Genomic DNA, 25615 nt, shown 5'->3' with positions numbered 1-25615 from the left:
AGAAAGAACAACTCTCCTTAGTTCTCCCTCTGGCTTCACTCTACCATCACAAACTCTTCAGGTCTTCAAAACCATTGTCTCGCTTCTAGTCTGCGTTAAGTTCTTAAGCAGCAGAGCAGAATGGAGTTAACTGCAGCTAGGTTATGGGCACAGAAGTTCAGATTTAGCCACAGAAATCCTCAGAAAGAGTAACACACTGCAAAAAGCTGTGATGGCCAAAACCGGCCAACAGAGACCACAGTGTATCTCTACCTCTCCCAACCTCTGGCACTTTTAGTTAGAACTGTAATAAAACAAAAGATTAGGTTCTTTGGTAAAACATGGAAGAAGAAATGTACATCTGAACAGTATCTAATTCTGATTCCCAAATGGATAAGGAAAATGAGATACAGCTGTTACCCCTAAAGGGAGACACTAAGGACAACAAGCATGCCCTCGATCCAAATAAAATTCAATGTGATTCTATAAATGAAGGCCTTTAAACTCACGGGGAATTTTTAAATAATGTAAACATCAGACTTCCCTAAAACAGGACCGGGCTATGTGGAGAGGGCACACACGTGTCTGAGGGGTGCACTAGCAATTCTAGCAGTAGAGGTGCTCAATAAATTCCTGTGAAGTGACTAAATCAGTACAGTCGGGACGAGCAAAGTTGGTATTATAAATAATGTGAGGGGAAAATACCTGTTCTGCAACTTCAGGAACGTTAAAGGAAGGCAGGAGATTTTTACATTTACAAAAAGCAGCGATTGGCAGCCATGATTTTGAAGGGTAGAGAAAGAATGCCTTAGAAGTACCAGAGACGTTTCCACAAAGGAAGATGAGAACTGAAAATGCCGACGGGCCTGTGCCAGAAGTACAGAAATACCCTGAGCACCACTCTCTATGAACACAAGTGAAAATGCCCCCTTACGATAGGTACTGAGTGCGTCCAGTCAATGGTCTTTGTAGAAGACCTGGCACCTGTTACCTTTCCAGTGTTTTCTTCCTCCCTTTTAACAGCTGAGCCATTCGAGCAAATCAGTATCTGTTTTTCCAAGTAGGTTCTGAGTCTTTGGATCTCACTTGGTAACTACGCTGTCTCACTGTGATGCAGAATGTTACAGCATTGTAAGAATTTGGTTAGGGTATCTCTTCATTACTCAAAAGAAGCCAAAACAAAACTAGAATCTCAAGTTCCCGAGTTACTGGCTGGTGTACAGGAGGTGCAGAAAACATTTAGTCATTTCCCCCATTTCCCCATCAATCCATGTTCTGAGTCTCCTTCTGGGCGACTCCCAAAACATTCCTGAGCTGTTGCCCTATTTCCCAACATTCTCCACGTTCACTCAAAGCTGACTGAATGTAATCGGAGTGTAACTCCATCATCAGTCACACTGAGGGAGGCTGCTGTATTAGCTCTGATTGTTTTCACAGCTAGAAGACACTTCTATTTACAGGGTGTCCTGTGTTAGAACCAACCAGGGAAACCCTTGTTTTAGGATCCAGAGCCATAAATAAGCTTTCCCTGTGAAAAACAAACACAGAAACTAAATACCCTAGCTGTCAACACAGGACTAGAGAGAACAGAGAAGTAAACTCTTTCAGAGATTCTTGGGATTAAAACAAGACAACAAAACAAAAGCCACTTGCTATGTGACTTTCCCCTGCAGCAGCAGAATGGCTGAGTCTGGCCATGTGCCCTTAGGAGAACAGTGCAAGGGGTACTTAGATAACTGAGTTGGCCACTGGCCTCATAGAGGATGAAAATTCATCTCTATGTACTAACAACAGGGCCATCCCATCACCCTCTTCTCCACTAAGGCTGCCCACAAATAATGGAGGAACACAGCCCCCCCGATTTGACAGTTTACTGAAGAAAAATCGATGGCTGGGTGAATATCCATCTAGGTGGGCCTCGCTGCCTTCTGAGAGTCGCTGTTAAAAGAAAGCTCTTTGAAAAGGAGACCCTGCTGATGCAGTCACACAGGCCATTAGAGTTGCACACACTTACCCCTGTCCCCCCACCTTCCCTGAAAAATCGGCCAGGAACAAGTCTGCGAATCTGAGATGGAACCCCAGGCAATGGATCCTGACTTTACAACTTACAGACTTAATGTAACGACCTTAAGCAAACACATGTCCAAGCTTCAGATTCTTCCCCTGCTAAGTCGGAGAATGAATCAACTCACTAACTTAATCCTTAGATTTCTAAAGCCATGAAACATAATTGTGATTATAAGCATAAATTAATGGGGCTCTAAGTTCTTACTTAGTACTTGTCCTACAAACTAAAAGCCAGTCTGCTGGTTAACAGCTGTCCACTCATACTCTGAGTGGCACTACTGGGAAAGTAAGACACGGAAACATTAACACCCCTTCTTAGGCTTAACCAACTTAAGGCAAGTGGAACTCAACACTGCAAAGAATTTTACCCCAGACTTGAGAAAGCTTAAAGAATCCTCCTTACTACTTGGCTACTGCACCAAACAGAAACATACAAACATAGGAAAAATCCTATAAAGGTCAGAGTTGAATGACAACTACAAGTTTCACTTGAAGAAGTAATCCTAGTGCAGAGAATGCTGAAAACCACATAACCTGCTTAACAGCTGTTTACTGCAACTCTACTCAAAGCGCGGGTCCCTGGTGAGATGAGAAGCTCAAGCCAGAATCTAAATTAACACACCACTTCTTTCAATGAGAAAGTCTTGCTACCAACGAAAGTCATCGAACAGTGTGGTTAACGATGCGCTTTATTTACACTCTGGAGCCAGTTATTTACCTCACCCCACTGTGGTAACAACAGTTCATGGATTGGCAGCTGGTTACAGGCCACACTTGAGGGGAATACTGGTTCACTATTTAGAAACAAAATTTTTTAAACAATACATTAAAGCTTATCTAATACCAAAGAAAACAGACAATTTTCTCTGGATATCTCTACCAAAAAAAAAAAAAAGCTTTCCTTTTACTGTTAAGACTAAATGCACATAGGTGCTCTACATTCAAGAAAGTCTAAATAAAAAGGCAGTGTCTCCATAATCAGTGATAGTCTTTGGTTGGATTCCACTACTGCTTGAGGACTGATGTAACATGCACTCCAGAGGCCTCGTTTCCTCAATTCAGTTCTCTAAACCACTGCCCATCGACCTCAAACACCTATCTGTCCATGTTACTTCCCCTACACTGGACCTTGAGAAGGCCCAACCCACAAATCGGCCTAGTCAGCAACAGCTTCCACCCTAAACTTCGGCTTTGTGCCACCAGTCCTCCATCGGTGTGTGAGCCCATGCTCCTTCCACGACCTCTCCACACTTTCTTCTGACTCCACCCAATGCCTTTCCCTCCACGACCACATGTTAAAAGTCCTAACCCACCTTCACAAATGCTCCCCTCTAAATCTCTCCCCACTACTCCCCTTCCACCTCCAGAGCCTCCCTGTCTCTGCTCTTCAGTAGCAACTGATCCTTCTACTTAACCCTGGCTAGTTTGCCTTGTCTCTGTGTTACTGGAATATGTGTAAGTAATATGCTTGGGGGGGGGGGGGGGAATGACTGATTTTAATGAGTTATTATTACCGATGCTCTTGAGTTCGTAAGATATCTGCAGTCACTAGAACTTAAGCTCCTTGAGGACAGAGATACATCTTCAGTGCTTAGAACAGGGCCTAGATTTTGGTAAATGTTCAATAAAAACCTGTTGACTGACTGATAGTGATTTGCTTTAAAATACTCCAGGTCTAAAAGGGGGCTGCAGAGGTGAAACAAGATTGGAATGAAAAAAAGGAAGTCCATTACAGTAATTATTTGTGTACAAGTCCCACTACACGGTGGCATCTTACACACCAGGGAATGTCTTCTTTAACTCCATACCGTTTATAGGCTTTGCAGAGTAGTAAGTTTACTGAATTCCTGAGTTAACGTCTACTTCATCATTTTTCCTCTCTGTCATTCTGTTTTGTTAATTCTGCCAGAAGGGTGCCCCCACCCCACTCCACCCCCCAAAAACCATGGAAGGAAATTTGGATCCAGAATGGGGGAGATGGGAACCAAAAGGTATTCCTTGAAAGTCTGCCTTCTCTGATCTGAATCCCATAAAACCTAAAGGTATAACAGGAAGAGGTTATAATGTCCCTTGGGACCTAAAATCGGAATCTTACCACTTTTAGTAACAATAGCTAAACTGCTATATACAACACACATCTTCTCTTTCTCAGAACTGTAGACACCCTTACTCCTTACACCCTATCACTACTCATATTGCATATCACTCCCATGCTACTGCCATACTAAGTAAAGGAAGCTTCTATGCATCGGGGTCAACAAATCCCCACCGTAAGCATCAGCTAAGTACCACCATCTGGCTATCAGCCATGACAAACACAAACTGAGGTCACAGGGAGCACACAGAGTACAGCACACGACGGGAGGCACGACACAAAGGGAGGGAGAATCAGGTGTCAATTACACAGGTCCCTTGGAATCAGTGGCCACAGCTAAATAAAAAGATTAACTGAGCAGCTAGCCTTCATTAAATGTCTGCAGATTAATGCTTAAACAGGCATATAAATTTGCACGTGTGCAATAATAATCCTTTCCCATGTAGCTCAGAAGGAACAATCAGAAAACATCACATCATTTTTGCCCTTAATTTATATGTGTATGTATATGTGTGTATATTCACCCACACACTTTCCTCAAAATTGTTTTCAACTGAACCAAAAAAATGTTAAAAAGTTCTGTTTATCCTCAACTTACCGCTTGTCCATTGGCTTCATAAAGCGGGCATTTCTGCTTGATCTTGGCCAGCTCCATGTTCACCTGTTTGCTGACCACAGCCATGGGGTTCCCTCCTGGAAAAGACTCAACGGTTACATCCAACATACCCCAGGAAAAGAGAACAAGAACCTCAAAGCAAAAATACTTTTACTCAAATTTAAAATACTTTAAGCTTGTGTATCATTAAAAAAAAAAGAAAAAAAAAAAAGCCCAAAGTAAAACCAATGTGTAAGCATAAAGAGAGCAAAAAATTATAATCCCACAGTTAGTTAACATTTTATTACAGATCCTTCTAGATATTATGTACATAAAATTTCAGACCTACACATATACAAAAGGATCACAACACATATTGTTTTGTAATATTTTTACAATTTAGCAAGAAATCATGGACATCCTCTGATGTTAATATGGATGTACAGTTCTCATATGTAACAATTTCATCTTCCAATCTGTGGTTTCTAATGTTCTGCTATGCCACATTTAAAATGCTCTGCCCTGGCTGGTGTAGCTCAGTGGATTGAGCACGGGCCTGTGAACCAAAGGGTCACTGGCTTGATTCCCAGTCAGGGCACATGCCTGGGTTGTGGGCCAGGTCCCCAGTAGGAGGCACTTGAGAGGCAACTATACATTGATGTTTCACTCTCTTTCTCCTTCCCCTCCCCTCTCTCTAAAAATAAATAAAATCTCCAAACACAACATGGTCCACTTTTCTTTCTTAGGATAATTTCCCAGAAGTGGATCTGCTAGATCCAAATGTCTACACAACTTAAATTTTGTACATGCTGATATATGCTTTCAGAAAGACTACTTGTCAATTTCTCTCTCACTAACACTAAGAATAGTATCCTAATCCAACATATTTTAAGACTGCATCTATGGCTTTAAAATATGAGTTTAAACAATCTTATGAGTCTCAGATGTGTATTATAGCACAAAACCACTTACCAAGACCTGTTACTACCATGGCTCCAAGATCAGCTACATAGTTTCCTTTGCGAAATGTGGCAACACGTCCACCTACACGATCCTGTTTTCAGAAATTAAATGGCTAAAATCATCAATTCTAATTTAACCATAAGAACCTGGCATGGTACCATCCCAGGCCTCTGTCTTTTATAATTAAGAGAGAAAGGTATAGTTTAGAGTTTACATGGAATGCAGTAAATAGCACTGTGGGCATAAAGAGCAAATGGAGTTTAAGTGGAAGACTATTTGAGGGAGAGGTAGGTAATGAATGACGTATAAAAAGGTATGGAATTATGATGTGAAGTAGGAAACAATTTGATAGAAGACATATTTAGTCATAGCTACTGTTCTCTATCCAGCTGTCTCTAATACCACTAATGGACAGGCTAAGCAAGGGTCACACATATTAAAAATCTATGTTAAAAAATTCCAACAGTAAATGCCATCTTTCTACCACTGAGTTCTGACTCTTGCCCTCCAGTGCCCAGAGTCAGCTGTGAAGGACCCGACAGATGACTTCTCTGACAAACAGTTCTCCAGAGCAGGCCCATGTCCGGGGCAGAGTGTCCAATGAGCCTAACAGTCTCTCTCATTCCCCAACAGGCCCAAGTTTATCTCAGCTCACTAGGGATTCGCAAGTAGGGGGAAACCTCATTCAGCTGTAGTGACATTTCAATCAGGGATAAATACGGGCATACAAACTCCAAGCAAGCAAGCAAACGAACAATCGAAATGAAACAAAAACCTGTTCACTGGCCTACAACTCCACAGGGGAAGGATCATAATTATCCCATCACTCCTTACAGCAGTTTCAGCACACAGGACATGGAGGGCACACAACTGTTCTCTGAATTAATGAATAAAATATTTTTAGTCAGACTGTATCAGAAACTGTTTACTTCTGATTTCCCCATATCTGAAAAGACTATTTTTAAAAATTAGCAATTTACAAAAAGCAACTTAGATTGCAGTAAACATTTTTGAAAGCTTTTATAAAATTTTAGGGTGTTTATGTTATCTTGAGAAGTGCCTCTTTGAATAGTGGGAGTCCAGGGAGGCCTTTAAGCCACTGGAAAATAATTAGAACTTGAAATTTTCTCATGAAAATAATTCGAATAGTAGTATCCTAACATGGTGTTCTTTTTCCCACTCCGCGCCATCACCCTTTTCCTCCTTCAGTTTCCATTCTCTCTCCAGGACTCATGAGAAGGGAACCAGTATCCTGGCTTCATCAGGCCCTAAAATATGGCTACTGCCTGAGAAGCAACTCCTTTTCCTTGACTATCAAATAAGGAATACACTACTGAAACACTGCCGGCTGCAGAGGCTGTATATCCATGTAGGCATGACCTGCAAATATCCATCAAAAGACATATGGATCATTTACAAACTCTAAATCCTCACTAGCACTTTTTCAAGCTTCACTGTCAAACATGCTTCCACATAAGTAACACTATCCAAATGCTGTATTAATACAAGTCAATTTGGTTTAGTTCAAGTTATATGATTTATTAATTTGCACTAAATAACTTCCCTACATTTCCTTTAGGTCAGGTTTCTAAACCCCAAATGAAATTCTTACCCTCGCTTCCAGAAGTGTGACATCCATTCCGAAACTCTGTAACTGACGAGCTGCTGCCAAGCCTGAGACTCCAGAGCCTATAATAATGACCTTTCCTGTCTTTTTAGCTAAAAGCCAAAAATGAAAGTTAGAATGTTTTGCTGTAGGTTTGAATTTGTATTTATCGTGTTTTATCATGAAAACCTCTTAACATGTCACAATGTCTTACAAAGTAAACAATTCAGACAGTTATTTCAAAATACAGCAACTATCTAAATACAAATCAGCAAATAAATAAAATTTATAAACTTTAATTTGATGTTGAAAATTTATAAGTGAAATCCTTTATGTTGGGATTTACTTTTTCGCTTTTCCCAGTCCTGTGCCTCCGGATCTGTGACCCGTGGTTAACTTACTATGAATAAGCCGCTTCATTACCTCACAATGATACTGGGACGATTTGACCAGCCGCCCTATTTACCCTCAAAGCTATTTTCTTTGAGCTCTGGTTTTATAGTTTTCAGTATCCCTTTTGGAAGAATTATTAAAGCATCAAAAATAAATGTATTTTAAAATAATAAATAAGCATATTAATTCTCAAAATATCCCTATCCCTTGGATTCCTGGCAGATGTTATCCTGGATCATGAAAGAGGACTTTATAAAATAAAATAGTATTTATAAAATAAAAATGCAACCTTTAGCAGTATAAAAATACTGGTCAATGAGGGAGTATCTCAAACCTCCTGCTTTCATAAGTCACTTCTCTCACTGTTAACAAATTCTGTATTTTAATTGAGTTCTTAAATTGGAAGTCCAGTACCTTTTACTAAGTACCTATCAAACCAGAAATTACAGGAAATGCATTTATGAAGAGCTTTTAATTTTGACTCATATGATAAACTTGAGAATATTTTGACTCCAAATATAGATTTAGAAATCAAAATAAAATGCTAAAAGCCTCCTGGAAATAAAATTGAGTCCTAGAAGCATAACTTAGACTTATGAAATGTGTGGGCCAGGTCCTTACTTGGTAGGGGTTTTATCCTCTTATAGATGCCGAAGTTGATAAGGCCGTGACGCTCCAAATAACTGTGAACTCGGTGGACAAGCACAGTATCGCCTATAGAACAAATGAATTTAAAAACATGTTTATATTTTTAGCAGTTTAAATGAAAAATTCTTTAACTCTTCTATTTCCCCATCGTGAAGTCATTCTATACATCTTTTCCGTAAGCTTCAGGTTATGTGAATCTTTTAGAAAAGTAACTCTTAGAGCTATGAGTCTGTGAGGTAGTACAAAATGCATATCACATAATCAGGGATTTAAGAATGACATTCCATTATAGGTGAAATGAAAGTCAAAACCAATCCTTTTTAAGGTAGTGTTATGCTCATTTTCTTTGGCAAAACCTTCACAGGATTTTGTTGGTGGCCAGTGGGAAATGAGAAAGCCAGAGAGCCAGTCAACTGAACGCCAACCAAGTACTCCATGGATTGAAGCTGGACATAGGTCTGGGGATTTATTGGCCAGCTCTGCAACTCACTCATCTGTCAGTGCAATTTAAACACCGGGGAAATAATTACAAATGTACAAACTAGCTTTTCTATAAGGCTCATTTTCACACAGTACAAGGTGAAATAAGATGAAATATGAATCAAAAAGATTCATTACCAAGGAACCAAGAGGCTCCTGGAAGGCAATATCAATTTTTACAATCTAGTCCAATACCAGTCACTGAACACATGACTTACTGTTGTAAGGTGCTTCTAACTGTTGTAGAGTAGCCTCAAAAGTCAGCTGTATCTTTGGGTTATCCAACCACAACTGCAACTGTATATAAATGATAGAGACTGCATTACATACAACTACACTTACACCATTTGACCACTTTAAAACCTCCTTTTAACTTTTAAGGCCCCAAATGTGGGCATTCCTTTCACTGAAAACAATGAGGGTTATATTCCTGACAGAGAAACTAACGAAACACACAACCATGTCAAACGAGCAAATTATTGAAGAAACTAGGAGATACTTCACCTAAAAAAGAAAAAAAAAGACCCTAGTAACTTGCTGAGATCACACAGCTGCAGGTGGGGAGCAACTAGGATTTAAACCTGGATCACATGACTCCAGACACAGTGAGTAGGTAAAATCCACAAAAATCAAATTACCAATTAGATATACAGAGGTGGGGGGAAAAAGAGATGCCAAGGAAAACCCCTCAGCTTTTGGCTTGCACAACTAAATGAGTCAGTATGCCATTCACTGAAAGAAGAGATAATGAGTTTAATTCCAAGTCAACCAAGCCCTGGCCAGGTAGCTCAGTTTGTTAGAACATTGTCCCGATACACCAAGGTTGTGGGTTTGATCCCTGGTCAGGGCATATATAAGAATCAACCAATGAGTAAGTACAATAAGTGAGAACAACAAATGATGTTTCTCTCCCTCTCACTTATTCAAGGCAATCATGCGGAAACTGGGGGTCCAGAGCGATTTGCTTATGGGTGATAACTGACGCCCAAAGTGTAAAAGACAGGTCCTGGAGAAAAAACAGGAGACAGGAAAGACCTTAAGCAACTCCAACAAGTTCACATAATGGCCTGTTGCTCCAAGGATGACAAAGCAGTCAAGAGAAGACAACTACCAGGGAAGCAGGAGAAAAACTTCAACACTGTTAAGCTAAGGGAGTAGTGTGTTTAAGGAAAAAAGGAGCCCTGGCTGGTGTGGCTCAGTGGACTGAGCAAGGGCCTGTGAACCAAAGGGTTGCCTGTTCGATTCCCAGTCAGGGCACATGCCTGGGCTGTGGGCCAGGTTCCCAGTGGGGGGCACATGAGAGGCAACCACACGTTGATGTTGTTTTTCTCCCTCCCTTCCCCTCTCTGTAAAAATAAAATAAATAAAATCTTTAAAAGAAAAAAGGGAGTGGTGACTTACTTTACTGCTGAAAAAGCAGTAAGATGAGAAATGAAAAAATACTGTGGTACAATCAATGCACTCTTAACATTTTCTCTTCAAATTGAATATGTACCTTTAAAATGCAAGACTATATACCACCATATTTAAGCCTTAGTTAAAGCTTAACAAAGACTGTTTCATACACAAGTTTCGACAAAGAAGAAACCTGGTCATGTGTAAGTAAATCAATTAAGAAATATAACCAAATTCATCTGCATCTCTACTTCCCTCTGTGGCCATTGTCAAGAGAAAATGGAATTCCTCAAGCACACTCTGGGCCCAAGCTCCTCACCCTGCAACATAAGCTTTCTTCCTCCGTCCACCCGATAAAATAAAGCTCAGGTCACAAGTAAACACTCCCCTCAGATGAAACAAACAAACAAACAACACAATTTTGTCTTAAAAAATCCACTTAGATCAAAATGTTGGTACGTTATACACAGATGCAGATTCAATTACAGGCCAAATGAGCCTCAGAAATACAAATTAAGAATCTTCCACTCACTTTTTAAAAAAACTTTTTTCTTCACAAAAGAGAACCGTTATTATATACTACAAAAATCCAGTATAACCTATCAATCACTGCTCTAGCTAAGCAATCCATATTTAGCAGTGATTTTGCAGTTTAACAGCCAAAATTAAAAAAAAAAAGTTAGTGGTGGCTGAAAAGCAGGTATGTGAAAATGACATCTCTGAACTAATTTTAAAATAGCTAAAATTACAATGTAAATCTGCTTTTGATCATCCTAGAGTACAACTAATATGTTCTGAATAGTATCTTGCCCTCCTCTACTCTATGGTTGAAGAACTTCTGATGAATAAAGGACATGAAAGAAAAATTCACAGAAGAAATATAAACAACTAATAAATGTGAAAAAGCAGTAAGTCTGAGTAATCCAAGAAATGGAAAAGAAATGAAATAGTTTTGGTCCAGGACAGCAGCACAGATTAGCACCGTTTCAGTAACAAAAACGGACAGGTGGGAGCATCGCCTGGTTCAGCCTTGTTGGGAAGCAATCTGGCAACGTGCATCAAAACTTAAGAAGTGTTTGTGCTTCTTAACAAGGTAGTTTTCCTTCTAGGGCTCGATCACAAGGAAATAATATACAGAGATAGAGTCAAAAATATATAAAAGCAGTCCAGAGCTCAATTATTATATGGCAAAAATGGACATTTAATATTCAACAGTTAAATCAGGACTCAACAGTCAGACAAAATATTATGCAAACATTAAAATCAGTTACTTAGCCAGAGGAGGAGGCTGAACCAGGTGAGTAGAATAGAATACTGGTTTCTCTTATCCTGAGAAGGAAAGACAAAGTGATTATTTTAAGTGTTTTTTTTTTTTTTTACTGTGTAGATTCTTACTGTGTTTATGGGGTTGGGAGGAATGAAAGGGTCCAAAGAATGACAGTAAGTAGGACCTCAATTCTGTAAAAACAAGAATTACATACACATCTTTAAAAATACCTAAAGAAAAAAAACCCAACTAATTTCTAACAATGGTTCTCTCTTTTCCTCATATTCGCTATAAAAGTAATATGCACTTTTTATAATGAGGTGGAAAAAGAACTTACTGTGCGGTTTCTAATAAACAGAAAGACCTTCTGGGTCTGCTGGGGCCCACTGATGATATCTGGAAAACAAGCTGCTTCTTGAGAAGTCATCCGGTCATGAGGAAGTCTACTCTGGAACGCTGCGCCCTCCACACCTAGCAAAGAAAGCAAAGACTTCTGGGAAAAGTGCAAGTGAATACAGAGTTAGGGATAATGCTTAGTACTCAAACTCCTCTTTGGCCTGAAGAACCTCTGTAAAGCTTTGCTTCATTCATAGTCTGCTCTCACTTCCTTTAAAAATAATTGCTCATAAGCTAAAATATCCTTATAATTTAGCCACTCGTTTGAGCTTAACATTCCAAAATTAGTGTTTACTGAGTGAAACAATATAAAACATAACAAGGCACTGCAATATTTTTTTGTTAACAAAGTAAGTTTATAATGTTGGAAAATACACTAATTAAAATGAGTATCATTGATAGTCTACAATAAATTTTAAAACTAAAGAACCAGAATAAAGGAAAAATACAAGAACAGAAAGCAAAAGAGGCTACAGAGTGAAAAACACAATCACCTGCCCTCTTTAAAGATTAGAGGAAGGGACGTGAAGATGAATTTAAGATTTAATATCCAACAGTACGAAATACACAATCTCATCAGTGGTACCATCCGTTAGTACCCATAATTCAATGCTGGCCAGCAGTGAGAGAAGTTAAGCAGACTACAATGACGAGACAGAAGAAAGCAAGCGATTTACCTTTTCTGGCAGAAACATGAGAAATAGTTTACCACATATTGCAAGTAAAATATGTTAATGGCTTTACTACATAGTACATACACATGTAATGGATACAAGGTCTGTCCAGAAGGTATCCAGCCATGTAAAATGAAAAATGGAGTAATTTATTGAAAAAGATACAAGATACAAGAAACATTGTACATAGGACAATGACGCCCCAGTCTCCTTCGAAGTGGGCACTTTGGGACCTCACACAGTTTTCCCAATCGCCATCAGCTGCCCCATCGTATTTTCCTAAATTCAGCGACAGTCTGAAATCTGTTCTCTTTCAAAGGTGACTCTAGTTTTGGGAAAAGCCAGAAGTCGCAGGGTACCAAGGCTGGGCTGTAGGGGGGCTAAGTCATCTGGGTGATTGATGTTAGGCAAAAAAGAAACTGCACAAGTTGTGATGCATGAGCAGGCACATGTTGTGATGAACCTGCCAATCACCAGTTGCCATAGCTGCAGTCTTCTGAATCATCCAAATAGTTTCCATGGAGGAATGTTCAAGCTTAATGCAAATTCTGATGAAGATTTGTTGTTCTGCTCTCAGTCACTTTGAATATGAGGGCCACACAGTACACATGCTCACTCAACAGCATCTACTGCCCCCACTGACTAGTGCCATGAAGTCATCACTGTTCACGCATGTGCATTCCAGTCCACTCTCCTGGCTGCCAGGTTACATCGATGTTGCTCAAACTGTTCTTGTTATATTAACAATGGCTGGACTTTTTCCTGACAGACCTTGTATATACGTATCTCATATTCTATAAGTAAAATATATGTTATTTTGAAACTCTTTAAATTGGGTATTAAATTGATGTTTTTATATGCTGGAAGGTAAGTACAACTTTATAAGATGTCCTTATAAATACATTTGAATATATTTTTCTTGTATTTCTAAGATCACTTTATGAAAATATACTTACCAGCTTATGAAATATCAAAACACAATTTACAGAGTTTCAAAATTTAATACCATTGAAATAATTATATATAAGTAATGAAATAGGCACCAGATATCCATATTTAATGATTTTAAAGCAGTTAAGAAGTTGGAAACACTGACAATGAAAGCAAAATTAAAGGAAAAGGCATTAGTAAGCTTAGGAGCACAAAAAGAACCAGGCAGTTCGAAGCTGTACTGAGAAACACAGCTACGATACTTAGGTGTTCTCACAAAGACTCCCAAACCCTACGCTACCGAGAAAAAATAACGGGCAGCAGGAGGCCAAGTAGGATGTCTAACGCTCCAACGGCTGCACGTGAAGAGACACTGTCTTGGAGACAAGGAGAGACACCTGTCCAGCAGATAATGAGGGCACACACACTGTGTCCAAGTCACGAAATCAAATCAACAATCCTCACATTTAATGAATCCCAACCTAAAATTAAAGAATGTTAGGACAGTTAGTTATTCCTAAAGCAAAACATCACCAGTAAGAGCCATATCGCTGAGGGTGGGGCATGAAACTAAGGCAATAAAAGGAGAAATGCTGGCTATCGGGACACAGGCTATTTTCAGTCGTGGAACTGTCGAACACACAGGAGACTCTAGCGTCATGGCCTTCCACACGCAGTCATGCTAAAAGCGCAGCTACCCTTTCCAACAGTCTGACGGGCTCAACCATTCTTCGAAAACAGCAAAGTAGTTAAACCATTTAAGGGAACAACTGAGACCTTTCTGGATAGAGCAATTATAGAGGCAGAAAAGGGGAAGAGGAGAGGTGAAGACACAGGCCGCCTATTCCATGAAATCATTTCCCACCACCCCAAGTCTGATGTGATAAAAGCAGTATCTTGAGAAGAGTAAGGAAACAAATATAAACATTAACAGAGGAGAAAAGAAGGCCTCCTCCATGAGAGTTATTTGCTCTTTTACCCCCTGCAGAGTAGATAAATTAACTAGGTTTCTAGCTAAAGAGTGGAAACAAAAACCTCATAGGATCTACATATAAAAGACTACTTAAAATCAGTAAATTATAGATGCACCATATCCAGTCCTATAACAGTTTAAAAATAAAAAGAAGAATGAGGGAAAGGAGTGAAAAGAAAAAAAAAAGGAAAATCGTATCATTTCTTATGTTTTAGATATTTTATTTTCAGGGTTAAATGTACACTTTAAGTGGTTCCATTTAAGGGTGTAATGAATAAACAGTCTGTGCTTAAGAACCAAGACCTGTGGGTTCTCACTCCCCCAACTGCTGCTGTAACCCTGGTCAAGTCATTTAACTTCCCTTCAGGTCCTAATCCATAAAACGGGGGTGACACAACACTAACTGTGTGTCTAGGAAGCTAGATAAGATGACCTTAAGTTCCCTTCTCACTTTTAAGATTTAGGGTGTATATACCAACTGGATTTGGATTTTAAAAAGTCAAGATACGATCCTGGTCCCAAGACACTCATGAGGGTCATTTGGCTTTATTAAGAGAAGAATGCTGATTACTTATAAGCACGTTTCTAATGCTTACTGATCACCGCACAAAGGCATGCTTCTGACCATGACAAAGACCTGAGGGAAGACCTTGAAGGGTTCAGAATAGTCACCGCCATTCCTGGAAACATTTAAAACTCATGTCCTACTAATACGAAGTCACAGTTCTATATGAAAGTTTGCTTTCAGTTTCAGCAATACAATGTACTGTTCACTAAAGCAAAAGCAAAAATTTATTCACATAAAATCAAACCAAAAAGCAACAAGAAAACAATGTATTTCTTCAAGATTAAATCTCTAAAGGCTATCCCTGACCCTCAACAATTCCATGCAAGATCCAGTTGTACATCCTTTGATGAAACCCATTCTTGAAGGTTTAACTCTGAACGAGGATTTTAACTCCTCTAAGATAGCCATGTACTGCTTATCAACAGCCAATCCTTGGATTAGCATTTATAGAAGTCTGTTCTAACATTCTGGATCTTCTATACACTAATTTCTGTATTACCACTGAATTATCATTTGCTCCAAAAGAGTAAAATACAAATACTCCCTGGACCTGCTGTATAATAGGCAAATAATTTTAAAATAGACTTAACAGTTGAAAAGCGACAAGCTCCAAACACAAAGTAATACCTATTCCAAGTCTATCAAAATGTAAACCCAGCCTTAACACTGAACACAACACATTCTTTAAGAGGCAAAGGATGAAACCCGCACACACTACCCTTTGGATTCCTGCGCCAAACTGCTAACTGTCCCAAATGGGCCCTAAAAGTCATTTAACCCTTTATTTTTTCCTAGAAGTAAAAATCTCATAGTTTGTTACGAAAATAAAGAGCATGTCGAGCAGATACTTTTTTAAATTTTAATTTTCATGTGAGAAACAAAATGTTTAAACTGCAAAATAATTAACTATGTAATGTTAATTGAAAAAAATTTACCCAACGCTATGTAACAACCATTTCTAAAAAGAGTCACTTGCCTTCATTAATTCCTTACTTGTCCCAGAATGCCTTTCTGTTCTTTTTTTTTAATAAGAATTTCAGCCTATGGATTCTCCTCTCTGTGTATACAATTATATTTCTTTTTAAAGGTCCCACGACTCCTAATTCTGTATTTTATATCATGTTTACTGTTACTATAAAGGCTGTTGGGGAGAAAAGTACCCGCCATCTCCTTAAAAACACAAAGAGCGGAGGGAGGGCTGAGATCGGCCTGAGGACTTCAAAAGGTTTTGCTTGCCTTTGTTCTGGTTACCTCTCCTACTACTACCCTGTCCTGCGGGTTAAATCTCCCCTGCGCTTCTGGCTAAAATGTGGATACCACAGCCAAAAACACTTGCAAGCATCAATCCCTGACTTGGCGGCTCTTGCTACTAAGTGGCAAGCATCTAACGCCACCCTCACCTGATGCTTGGCCGTCTCCATACCCTCCAGAACTGTCGTCTTGAAGTCCTCCTGCTTGCCCTGTGGAAGGAAAGAGGAGAACTCAGGGACCTTACTCCATAAATTGAGATCATATCTGGACATAAAGGCCTAATAGTTGGCAACTACTGAATTCACCACCAACTAGTAAACCCATATTCAGAGAGCTCCTTCTGGAATCAAGGCCCAGGGAATCACATCATAGTCTTCAAAATTCCGATCAGGAAACTTCAACTTTACACACTGATTCTTGTCGAAAGGTAGAACAAAGTACACGGTATTTCTAATTGCTATATCCTTGCTGCCAGCGTTATTTAATAGTCAAGGTTGGATGCGGGGGAAGGGGATTCCCAATGTTTTTACTACTTGTTGCTGGACTGAGAACGGGTGTGACATGGGATCTAGGATCTGAAGTTGCAGCAAGTCAGCATCCACTCAGTAAGTACCTCTTTGTCTTTACCTTTCTATCTAAAAAGAATATATAAGACAAGAAGTAAAAGACTTTTAATTTTAATGAAAAATTCTCCCCTTGACTTCAAAGCAGGGTATGTAACAAAATAATTCAGTTCCAAAAAACGTCTTATTTACTACATATACTAGACAATGCTAGACCTGAGTACGCCAGTGACTCCTTACTAAACCTTTAAAACATGCCGTCAGATGGCATGCTGTCATATGCCCAGTACTGCAGACAGACAGACAAGGAAGGCAAGGTCTCGGGGGGGCTCCACAATAAGCCTGCTAAGGAAACTTCCTCACTGATTAATGTGTAGAAAGAAGTGACTTCAAGAAAAGTATCACAGCTTGAAAATTCAATCTGAGAAAGTAGAAAAGATCATCTCCCAGACTTCCAAAATCTATCACCAAGACGATGCCATGATCCTCTTAAACTCCTAGCTACCTGTACACCACAAAAAAAATACAGTGTGATCCTGGGAAGACATGAAAAGACCACCTCCCAATGATCTAAAAACTAGACAAGCTTTATGTAAACATTTTATTTTAAAAGAATCTCAACTAGACAGCAGATTAATTATTCTACCATTTGAGTTAAAAGGAACAACAAAGTGAAACTAACAGCACCATTACAGGTCTGTGAGCCTTAAAAAGACTTCATCATTAAGTATATAAAGGTATTTAGATAGAAATGATTTTTGACAATATAAGAATGTACTGCTAGAAGGTATGTGCTCTGCTTTTAAAGGTAGAATAGAATCGCATTCTAAAATTATCTCACTACGCTCTATCCTGAAGGATCCTTTACGCTCTAGATGGTTATGTTTCTCAAAGAAGGCACAAGGCATGAGACTTGTTGTTTAAAGCCTTTGGAAAAGGGCATATAATTATGAAGAGATGACTCCAACTACATAATCCAACCTGCAACTTATCTTGAAAGCTCAGTCCCTACATTTAAAATTTTATTTTTAAAGTTTAAATGAAAAATGTTCATTCTTCGTAACTTCTAGATTTGTTCATAAAAAAAAAGTTAAAAAAATTGTTGTCATTATTTTGTTTGGTTCCAGATAGAACCAAGCTAGATCAGAAGATTGAACAGTATTTTAAAAAGGGAAGAGAGGAGCTCAGAACAAAAATATAAATATGGTTTCCAAGAATAACATTTAGGCATTAGGTATAATACTACTTCTGTCTCTCAAATTGTATTTCCTAGCTTGGAAAAGAATAAGAGGAAGATGCCTTGTCATGAAGGCATCTAACCACTTATAAAAATAAATAAATAAAAACAAAAACCTCTTTCAAGCCAGCCATTAAGTCTGAATTATTTTATCCTTCCTTCTATCATTTTCCTGCTTTTCCCACTATGTGCCATGCAATCTGCTAATTAGCTTATTTTAACCTACAGGTAGCTCTTGAATGAGTTTTTTTCTTTCTGTCACTGGTACTTTAAATGGAAATATGGATTTCTTACCCCTGACTTATATGCCCAAAGGTTAACAGGTTGCTGTTACAAACTGGTGGGGCAGCCTTTTATAAAGATACTGTTATTCGGTAAAAGATGTAGGAGACGTATGAAAATCCAAAGTATTACTTATGCAGAGAAATAGGAGAAAACCAAGCAAGAAGCTGATATAAACATGTGAGAAATAACTGAAAACCAAACAAAAAGGGCTTAATATTAAGCAAAGGAATAACAGATTTATCTCTTGACTTGGTGAAGGTTTATAACATGTCTGGAAGTAAAGATGAGGTTGCTATTTTTTCTCTAATCATAATACACTCGTGAGAATTTTGAGGGTCCCATTTCTCCAAAGACATCTGAAAACATCATCTTTATTACTGGTATGCTAGATCAATTCTTCATCACTTCTTAAAAACCCTGATGGGTGTGGCTCAGTGGAACGGGCATCATTCTGCAAAGTAAAGGGTTCAGTTCGATTCCTGGTCAGGGCACATGCCTGGTTTGCAGGTTTGGTCCCTGGTTGGGGCACATACAAGAGGCAACTGATCCATGTTTTTCTCCCTCCCTTCCCCTCTCTCTAAAAATAAATAAATAAAATCTTAAAACAAAAAGAAAAAAAAAAGCACACATAAACATTTCCATCCAAATAGTGTCTCAGATTAAAACATAAAAATGCTGTATTCATCTGCTCTTTGGGTCTTCCCAGCCTAGGACCTGCTTCTGACAGTGGCACGATGACATGGGAACGGAAGGCAGGTACAGTTATCTTTTATGAGTTCAAATTCAAAGTAGAACATGAAAATAAAGCAACTTTTTTTGGTTTTTATTTATTTTTGGTTTAAGTATATTTTATTGATTATGCTATTACAGCTGCCTCATTTTTTCCTCCCATTTCTCCCCCTCCACCCTGCATCCCTTCTCCCACCAGCATTCCCCCACCTTAGTTCATGTCCATGGGTTATACATGTAAGTTCTTTGGCTTCTCCATTTCCCATACTATTCTTAACCTTCCCCTGTCTCTTTTGTGCCTACAATTTATGCTACTTATTCCCTGTACCTTTTCCCCCATTCTTCCCCTTTCTCCTCCCTGCTGATAACCCTTTATGTGATCTCCATTTCTGTGATTTTTTCCGTTCTAGTTGTTTGCTTAGTTTATTTTTGTTTTTTTTGGATTCAGTTGTTGATAGTTGTGAGTTTGTTGTCATTTTGCAAAAGCAACTTTTTAATATCACCTTGATCTTGGCACCTCTTCACAGACTTTGTTTTCATCCCACTATCGCTCACACACGTGCACACATATAGTGAAGTGTGAAGAAGAGATCCTTAGTGCAGGTTATTTGTGCCTATTTTCTCCAAACTGGAAATGAAATCTTTGTTTTATCTCACACAGCAGCCTTTCGGTCGTCCTCCAGTAAACCGTCTGCAGACCTGTTAAGTAATTCTTGAACATTTAAGTATTTTAGTTATAGTCACATTACTGCATCTTTTCTCATCTTGATTCGAATTCTAAGATACCACTCTTTCAGAGTCTTAAAAGAAAGTCTATGATTCCTTGCAAATACTTTAGTTGGCAAGCATGGGCATTAGCATCATTAGTTTGTTTTCTCAGGAACATACTGACCAACAGGTTCACATTTTGACTAGTTTCTTGCAATCACATTCAATGGCTGGGTGGCTTGGCTGGTTACAGCATCATTGGCGCACCAAAATGTTGTAGGTTTGATCCCCGGCCAGGACACATACCTAGGTTGCAGATTTGATCCCTGCTTCGGAGCATACAGGAGGCAACTAATCAATGTTTCTCTTTAACATGTCTCTTTCCCCCCACTCCCCAAGAAAAATCAATACACATATCCTTGGGAGAAGATTTTTAAAAAAGAATATTTTTTCTTCTATTTCACATTTGTATGTACATTTGTGTCTTGTACTAAGCTATAAATTATGAGAGTGGGGACTATAGAGAGTGGGGTTAGATATATGTATAGTAGTATATATATCTTAGTTTATTTACAGTTATCTCTCAAAATAAAAAAAATTGTGTTGAACTAATCTAGATGACCTTATCAGCCTGTCACATTTTTTTCTCAGTCCTCCAATAAGTTATTCTGGAGCACAGTTCCAAATCAGAACACTGAAATGATGCTTTATGTCCCCCTCTCCCCCGCAAAAAGGCAAGAAAAATTAATCCTAGGTCTGTTCTGTAAATGTATGCATCATACCTCTTCTAATGAGAACTCAAATGACTTCAGACACATGTGTGACACTAGCAGGCCAAAATGGCAATATAAACAATTCTAGCAGGAAAGAATTTGCCAGCAACTTTTAGTAAATCTACAAAAGAAGGTCTCCTGCTGGGTGTTAAGTATAACAGCATTCTATCTTTCCTTTGGAGGTAATCTGAGTCAACTGTCACGGGAACCTCAGCTAACTCCTGCTCTCCTACTGCACCTGCAGGCAAGGCAAGAGAAAAGCCTGGAATGAACCACTTGAAACATACCTTACAGCATGACAAAAAAATTATTCACCTGAACTCTGACCACGTAACTATGCAATACTGCCAAGCCCAGCACTGGTACAGACTCTATGTAACCAGTACTGACTGCCTCACAGGGGAGATGAGGGCCCCTCATAGAGAAAGAACTGCAGACATGTTAAGGACCGCTCTTTGAGGAAGACGCAGTCGCAGCTGAAACAAAGTGCCGTCTTGTCTAGTCTGCTCCTGACTCACCACTGTTTGCTCTGGGTGGGGAGCAAGTGCAGGAACAAGTCGGTCAGGAAGCTGCACAGCAGCAATGGCTTTACAAGATACCGGAAAGACACCCATAGAACCAGAGGCGGTGATTCACGGGATTAGAATTACTCTGACCAGCCGCAAAGTCTCTGGAGGAGGTGTGTGCTGACCTGATCAGAGGCGCAAAGGGAAAGACTCTCAGAGTGAAAGGACCAGTTCGGAAGCCCACCAAGACTCTGAGACTCACTGTAAGAAAAACTACCTGTGGGGAGGGTTCTAAGGCGGGGTTAGCTTTAGATGAGGACTCACAAATGACTCACTGTCTTGCACAGCCCCTCTGAGATTGCTAAACAGATTACTTTCATCAGTATCGAGCCAGGTAAGGAAACCCATGCTTAATTCTTCTCTGGTCAAATTCTATCACACCAAGCTCCAAAGGATGGTCCAAAAGATTCTGTCATTCAGATTTTTGTTTTACTGAATAAAAAATTCACCAAATCTTTGATCATTGATCTTTTATTATGTGGATAATTTCATGATTATCAGTGTCTGTAATTAAATTTCTTTGAATTGTAAGCTAAATTCTTTTTACCCATACACATACATTTTGTATATTTTCTATAACTTAGTATTTTTACTAACTCAGGTTACATCTCCTTTTATGTGATTTTAAAAAATACTTTCAACCTACAGTATGACTATTATATGAACAGGGCCCCCAAATTAAAACCACACCAATTTCTGCCCTGGCTGGTGTGGCTCAGTGTGTTGGGCATCATCCTGCAAACTGAAAGGTCCTCAGTTCGATTCTAGGTCAGGGCACATGGCTGGGTTGTGGGCGAGGTCCCTAGCTGGGGGCGTGCAAGAGGCAACCAGTGGATGTTTCTCTCACACAGTGATGTTTCCCTCCCTCTCCTCCTCCCTTCCTTCCCCTCTCTCTAAAAATAAATTTAAAATAAATAAAATCTTAAAAACACACACACAAATTTGTCATACCAATCTCTCACAAATGATTTCTGCAATATGTTTACTAGCCTATAACTCTTTCAAATACACACATCCAAAATTTCCATGCAAAACAGAGAAGAGAGCAGGTACTTCCTTTGTTTATATTCTTACAGAATTCTTTTAAGAACATAAACAAGAGATGAAGTGATTCTTCCCACAGTCATTGAATAAAATAGAGTATAACACAGAGTTGTCACTGATCAGCTAACCATATCTAATAACAATCTCTAATAAAATTAGTTTGAAGAGTTAACCAATAGTTTAATGAAGTCTTTCAGCTTCATTAGAGTATTAGAATATCACTGAATCTGGAAAAAATATACATACAGACACACACTTTTTAAATTTAGAAACCTATTGACTTGAAGAAGTCTTTAGAAAGGCATCTTAGTAGCCTATTTCAAGTTTCATTTCATGTACTTTAAGACTTTTAGTAAAAATCTTGTTATACACAACTAAGCTATTTCTAACCCAAAATGCAGTATCTCTTCACAAACCAGAGTTCTTAAAGAGTTGTCCAATATGAAATTTAAATCCAAGAACTACAAGTGAGGTTTTTCTAGAAAATTTCAATTGCTGAAAAGCAGTGAAGAAAGAAAAATCATGTTTTTGTATGGAAATAAAAAAGCTAAGTGCTAGCCTATCAGTTAATATAGCAAATCCTCACTGAGGAATAATCTAAGGTACACAGGATAACAACGGAGTTAAGAAAGGAAAAAACCATTTCTCCAATGAAAGGCTAATTTAACAAAGGGGCAATTATTCTACACCAGCAGTCCAGCTGAGATTTTACACTGTTTTATGGCTGCTCCCCCATTATCCGGCCCTACTGATAACTAACAGTTCCGAAGACAACCTGTTCAGGTTTGGTTGCCATGTCCTCAAACATAGAAAACACTTTTATCTTGATAGAAAATTACTAGGAAACCAAATAAAACAATCATTTATTAAAACAAATATATCTAAAGTATTTAGTAAATACAAAAATACATGGAGATTTAGGTAGATTTTAAAGATAAGGAGCAAAAATACATTATTCACCCATGTGACTACCATAGGACTACATGCCACCTAAAGTTAACAAAAATTGACAAATCTAAAAACAATGTTTAAGCCAGACCAGAGAACTTCTTCCCAATTAAATCCAAACAAACAAAAACCCCAAACTTCATTTCTGTAAAAATTCAGGATTGATAGAGAACATTTTTCTATTGACCCAAATCCACTAAACTTGACCAAAATAGCCTAAGTCATCGGTCCAATCCCAGTCTCTTTACTCCTTTAGTTCACCTTAAGAGGGCATAACAGATTGATTTTTACAAAACACGTATTTTGGTACATCAACCTTCCCAATTTCTTAAAGGAAATCAAGCCCAAATTCCTTAGCCTTGCAGCGAAAGCTCCAACCTTCCCTCTGACCCCCCTCTCACAACTCGCCTAGAGGAATCTCCCCCAGTCAAATCGTTTGACCCACTGACTTCAAAATACCTTGAGGTTTCATAATTAACAACATATTTATTCTTCTTAAGATTACACTGTGGAAAGCAAAGCAAAATTTTCTAACAAATTTAAATGTTGGTAAGAATGAAGTGGATTCACACCTTACTTACATAGTTTAAGGGAGTAACTGAATTTCTAGTTATTACCTAAAATGAGCTGAAGAAAAGATCTGGTAAAGAACCAGACCCACATCTCCTCTCAAGATTTTAAGATATCTACGTGGCAATGCTCATATCCAATTTTTGAATAAAAACTGAAGTTGAAGAACTGGTACTGATAAGACAAGAGACTTGGAAACTCTGGACAGTTTCTAAATACTTGAACTCACCTGATAATACTATGTGATTCACCACAGGGCCCAATCTATTTCTAAATTATGGAAGCTAGTAAACTGTGTCACTACTTTTCTGGGTAAAGTACTTCCCCCTGAATTCACCCTGGAATTTTTTAAATTTTAAGTTGTTTTAAAGAAAAAATAACTTTATTCTTGAATAACTTTGAATAACTTTATTCAAAATAACTTTATGAAAATAAAGTCAATATATACATGCTATATTGGCAAGTTTTGGCTATTATCAACACATCTCTGAGCATGGGCGATATCCTAAACTTAATAAACAAAACTTTAAATTTTCCCCCCAAATACTCAGATATTTACACTAAACCACTAGATTAAAGTTAACCAGAACATAATAGCATAAAGTTCCTTCAATCTTAAATCCCTTTGTTAAGATATTTACTTTTTGTGGAAACAGTGCCTGACGTTTATGGAAAAAGATAACAAACCAACCAATGACAAACAAATAGCTGCTTTCATGAAAAAGAAAACACCAACCCTAGATTTGGTTTAAAGTTTTCAGAAGACAAAGAAGGTATGCGTGAACCTGCTATCTAGGTAGATCGGTTATTCACTGGAGACAATGACAACCACACAAAAAGGAGGGGGAAGCAGCCTGTCAGACCGCTACTGAGTAACAGAGCACCTGAACTAGGGCATCAGCGGCTTCTGGAGCTGTAACAGCTACGGGAAAGGATTATCCCCCTGTATCTCATTAGCAAGTCTACAGCAAAAGTAAAAAAAGAAAAGAAGCAAGAATTAAAGAAAACAGAAGGAAGGAAATAGTCAAGGAAAGAGTTGGAGATAAGGATACAAGGGGAGAGAGCTAAATATAAGTCTAGAAAGAGGAGGGAGGAAAGTCAACAAAAAGAGAGCAGGTGCTGAGGTACAGAGAAGGCTACATTTGCTTCAGGGACATCAGTCCCAAAGGTAATATACCATTCCCAATAAGCTGTCCAAGAAGTCATTCTAAGAAAGTTTTAGGAAAATCATTCTAAGAAAACCTCATTTCTGATATGAGCTGAACCCAGAATCTATCTTTTTATAAATGTTCTCAAACTATATTCTTTTATTACACTTTATTGTAATTACTATAAATTCTAAATTTTCACTTTTGAGAGTTTTAGCCAGAATCTGGTATATTCTAAATCTATTTAAATTAACACCTGACTTGGAATCCTGACAAATTACAAATCAGTATGAGTCTGGTGATTTATATAACATCACAGAGAAAAACCTTAAGGAAAAAAGTCTAAAACAAACGATAAGACTTAGCAAATGAAATACATGTATGCCGTACTCTGGGCACCTATGAAAGCCACGCAAGATATAGCATATGGGGTCTGAAATAAGCATTTTGTTTTTAAAAGGTTCAGGACTAAAAGAATTGGTAAGGTGAATGGGCCTGGAGCTACTGCAAATATAAAAAGTATTTTAAGGAGAAGAATATAGTAAAAATTTAAAGGAAAGAAAAGTTAATGGAATACCATTAAGGGCATAGGAAACGAAAAATTAATTAAGATTCTGCTTTCGCTTGGTCTCTCCAAAACAGGCAGGTGTCCCTGATTGGTCTGGTGTCCTCAGGGGAGGCTAAGGGGAGGTCAGTGAGAATTCTTTAAAGATATTGAAACTCTGACTCCAATACTACAGACTCCAATAAGCTTTCCATGTCAT

General features: G+C 38.5%; 1 protein-coding gene across 2 annotated transcripts in view; it reads right to left on the bottom strand.

The window, feature by feature from the left end:
- KDM1A (lysine demethylase 1A) overlaps positions 1-25615 on the bottom strand; it is a 53799-nt gene that overhangs the window by 17986 nt on the left and 10198 nt on the right. Inside the window, exons 3-9 of one of the 2 annotated variants that reach the window (XM_024554356.4) lie at positions 16430-16489; positions 11826-11959; positions 9045-9123; positions 8320-8412; positions 7312-7418; positions 5709-5790; positions 4740-4834 (exon numbers count right to left, since the gene is read on the bottom strand). In XM_024554356.4, the coding sequence (XP_024410124.3) occupies positions 4740-4834; positions 5709-5790; positions 7312-7418; positions 8320-8412; positions 9045-9123; positions 11826-11959; positions 16430-16489 (650 nt within the window). The remainder of the gene's footprint in view (positions 1-4739; positions 4835-5708; positions 5791-7311; positions 7419-8319; positions 8413-9044; positions 9124-11825; positions 11960-16429; positions 16490-25615) is intronic. The other variant, XM_045190650.3, reaches the window with a different exon arrangement.

The sequence above is a fragment of the Desmodus rotundus genome, chromosome 3 (genome assembly GCF_022682495.2).
Source record: "Desmodus rotundus isolate HL8 chromosome 3, HLdesRot8A.1, whole genome shotgun sequence".
Taxonomy (NCBI): Eukaryota; Metazoa; Chordata; class Mammalia; order Chiroptera; family Phyllostomidae; genus Desmodus; species Desmodus rotundus.
Note: the sequence above shows the minus strand (reverse complement) of the source record. Positions and strands in the feature narration are given on the sequence as shown.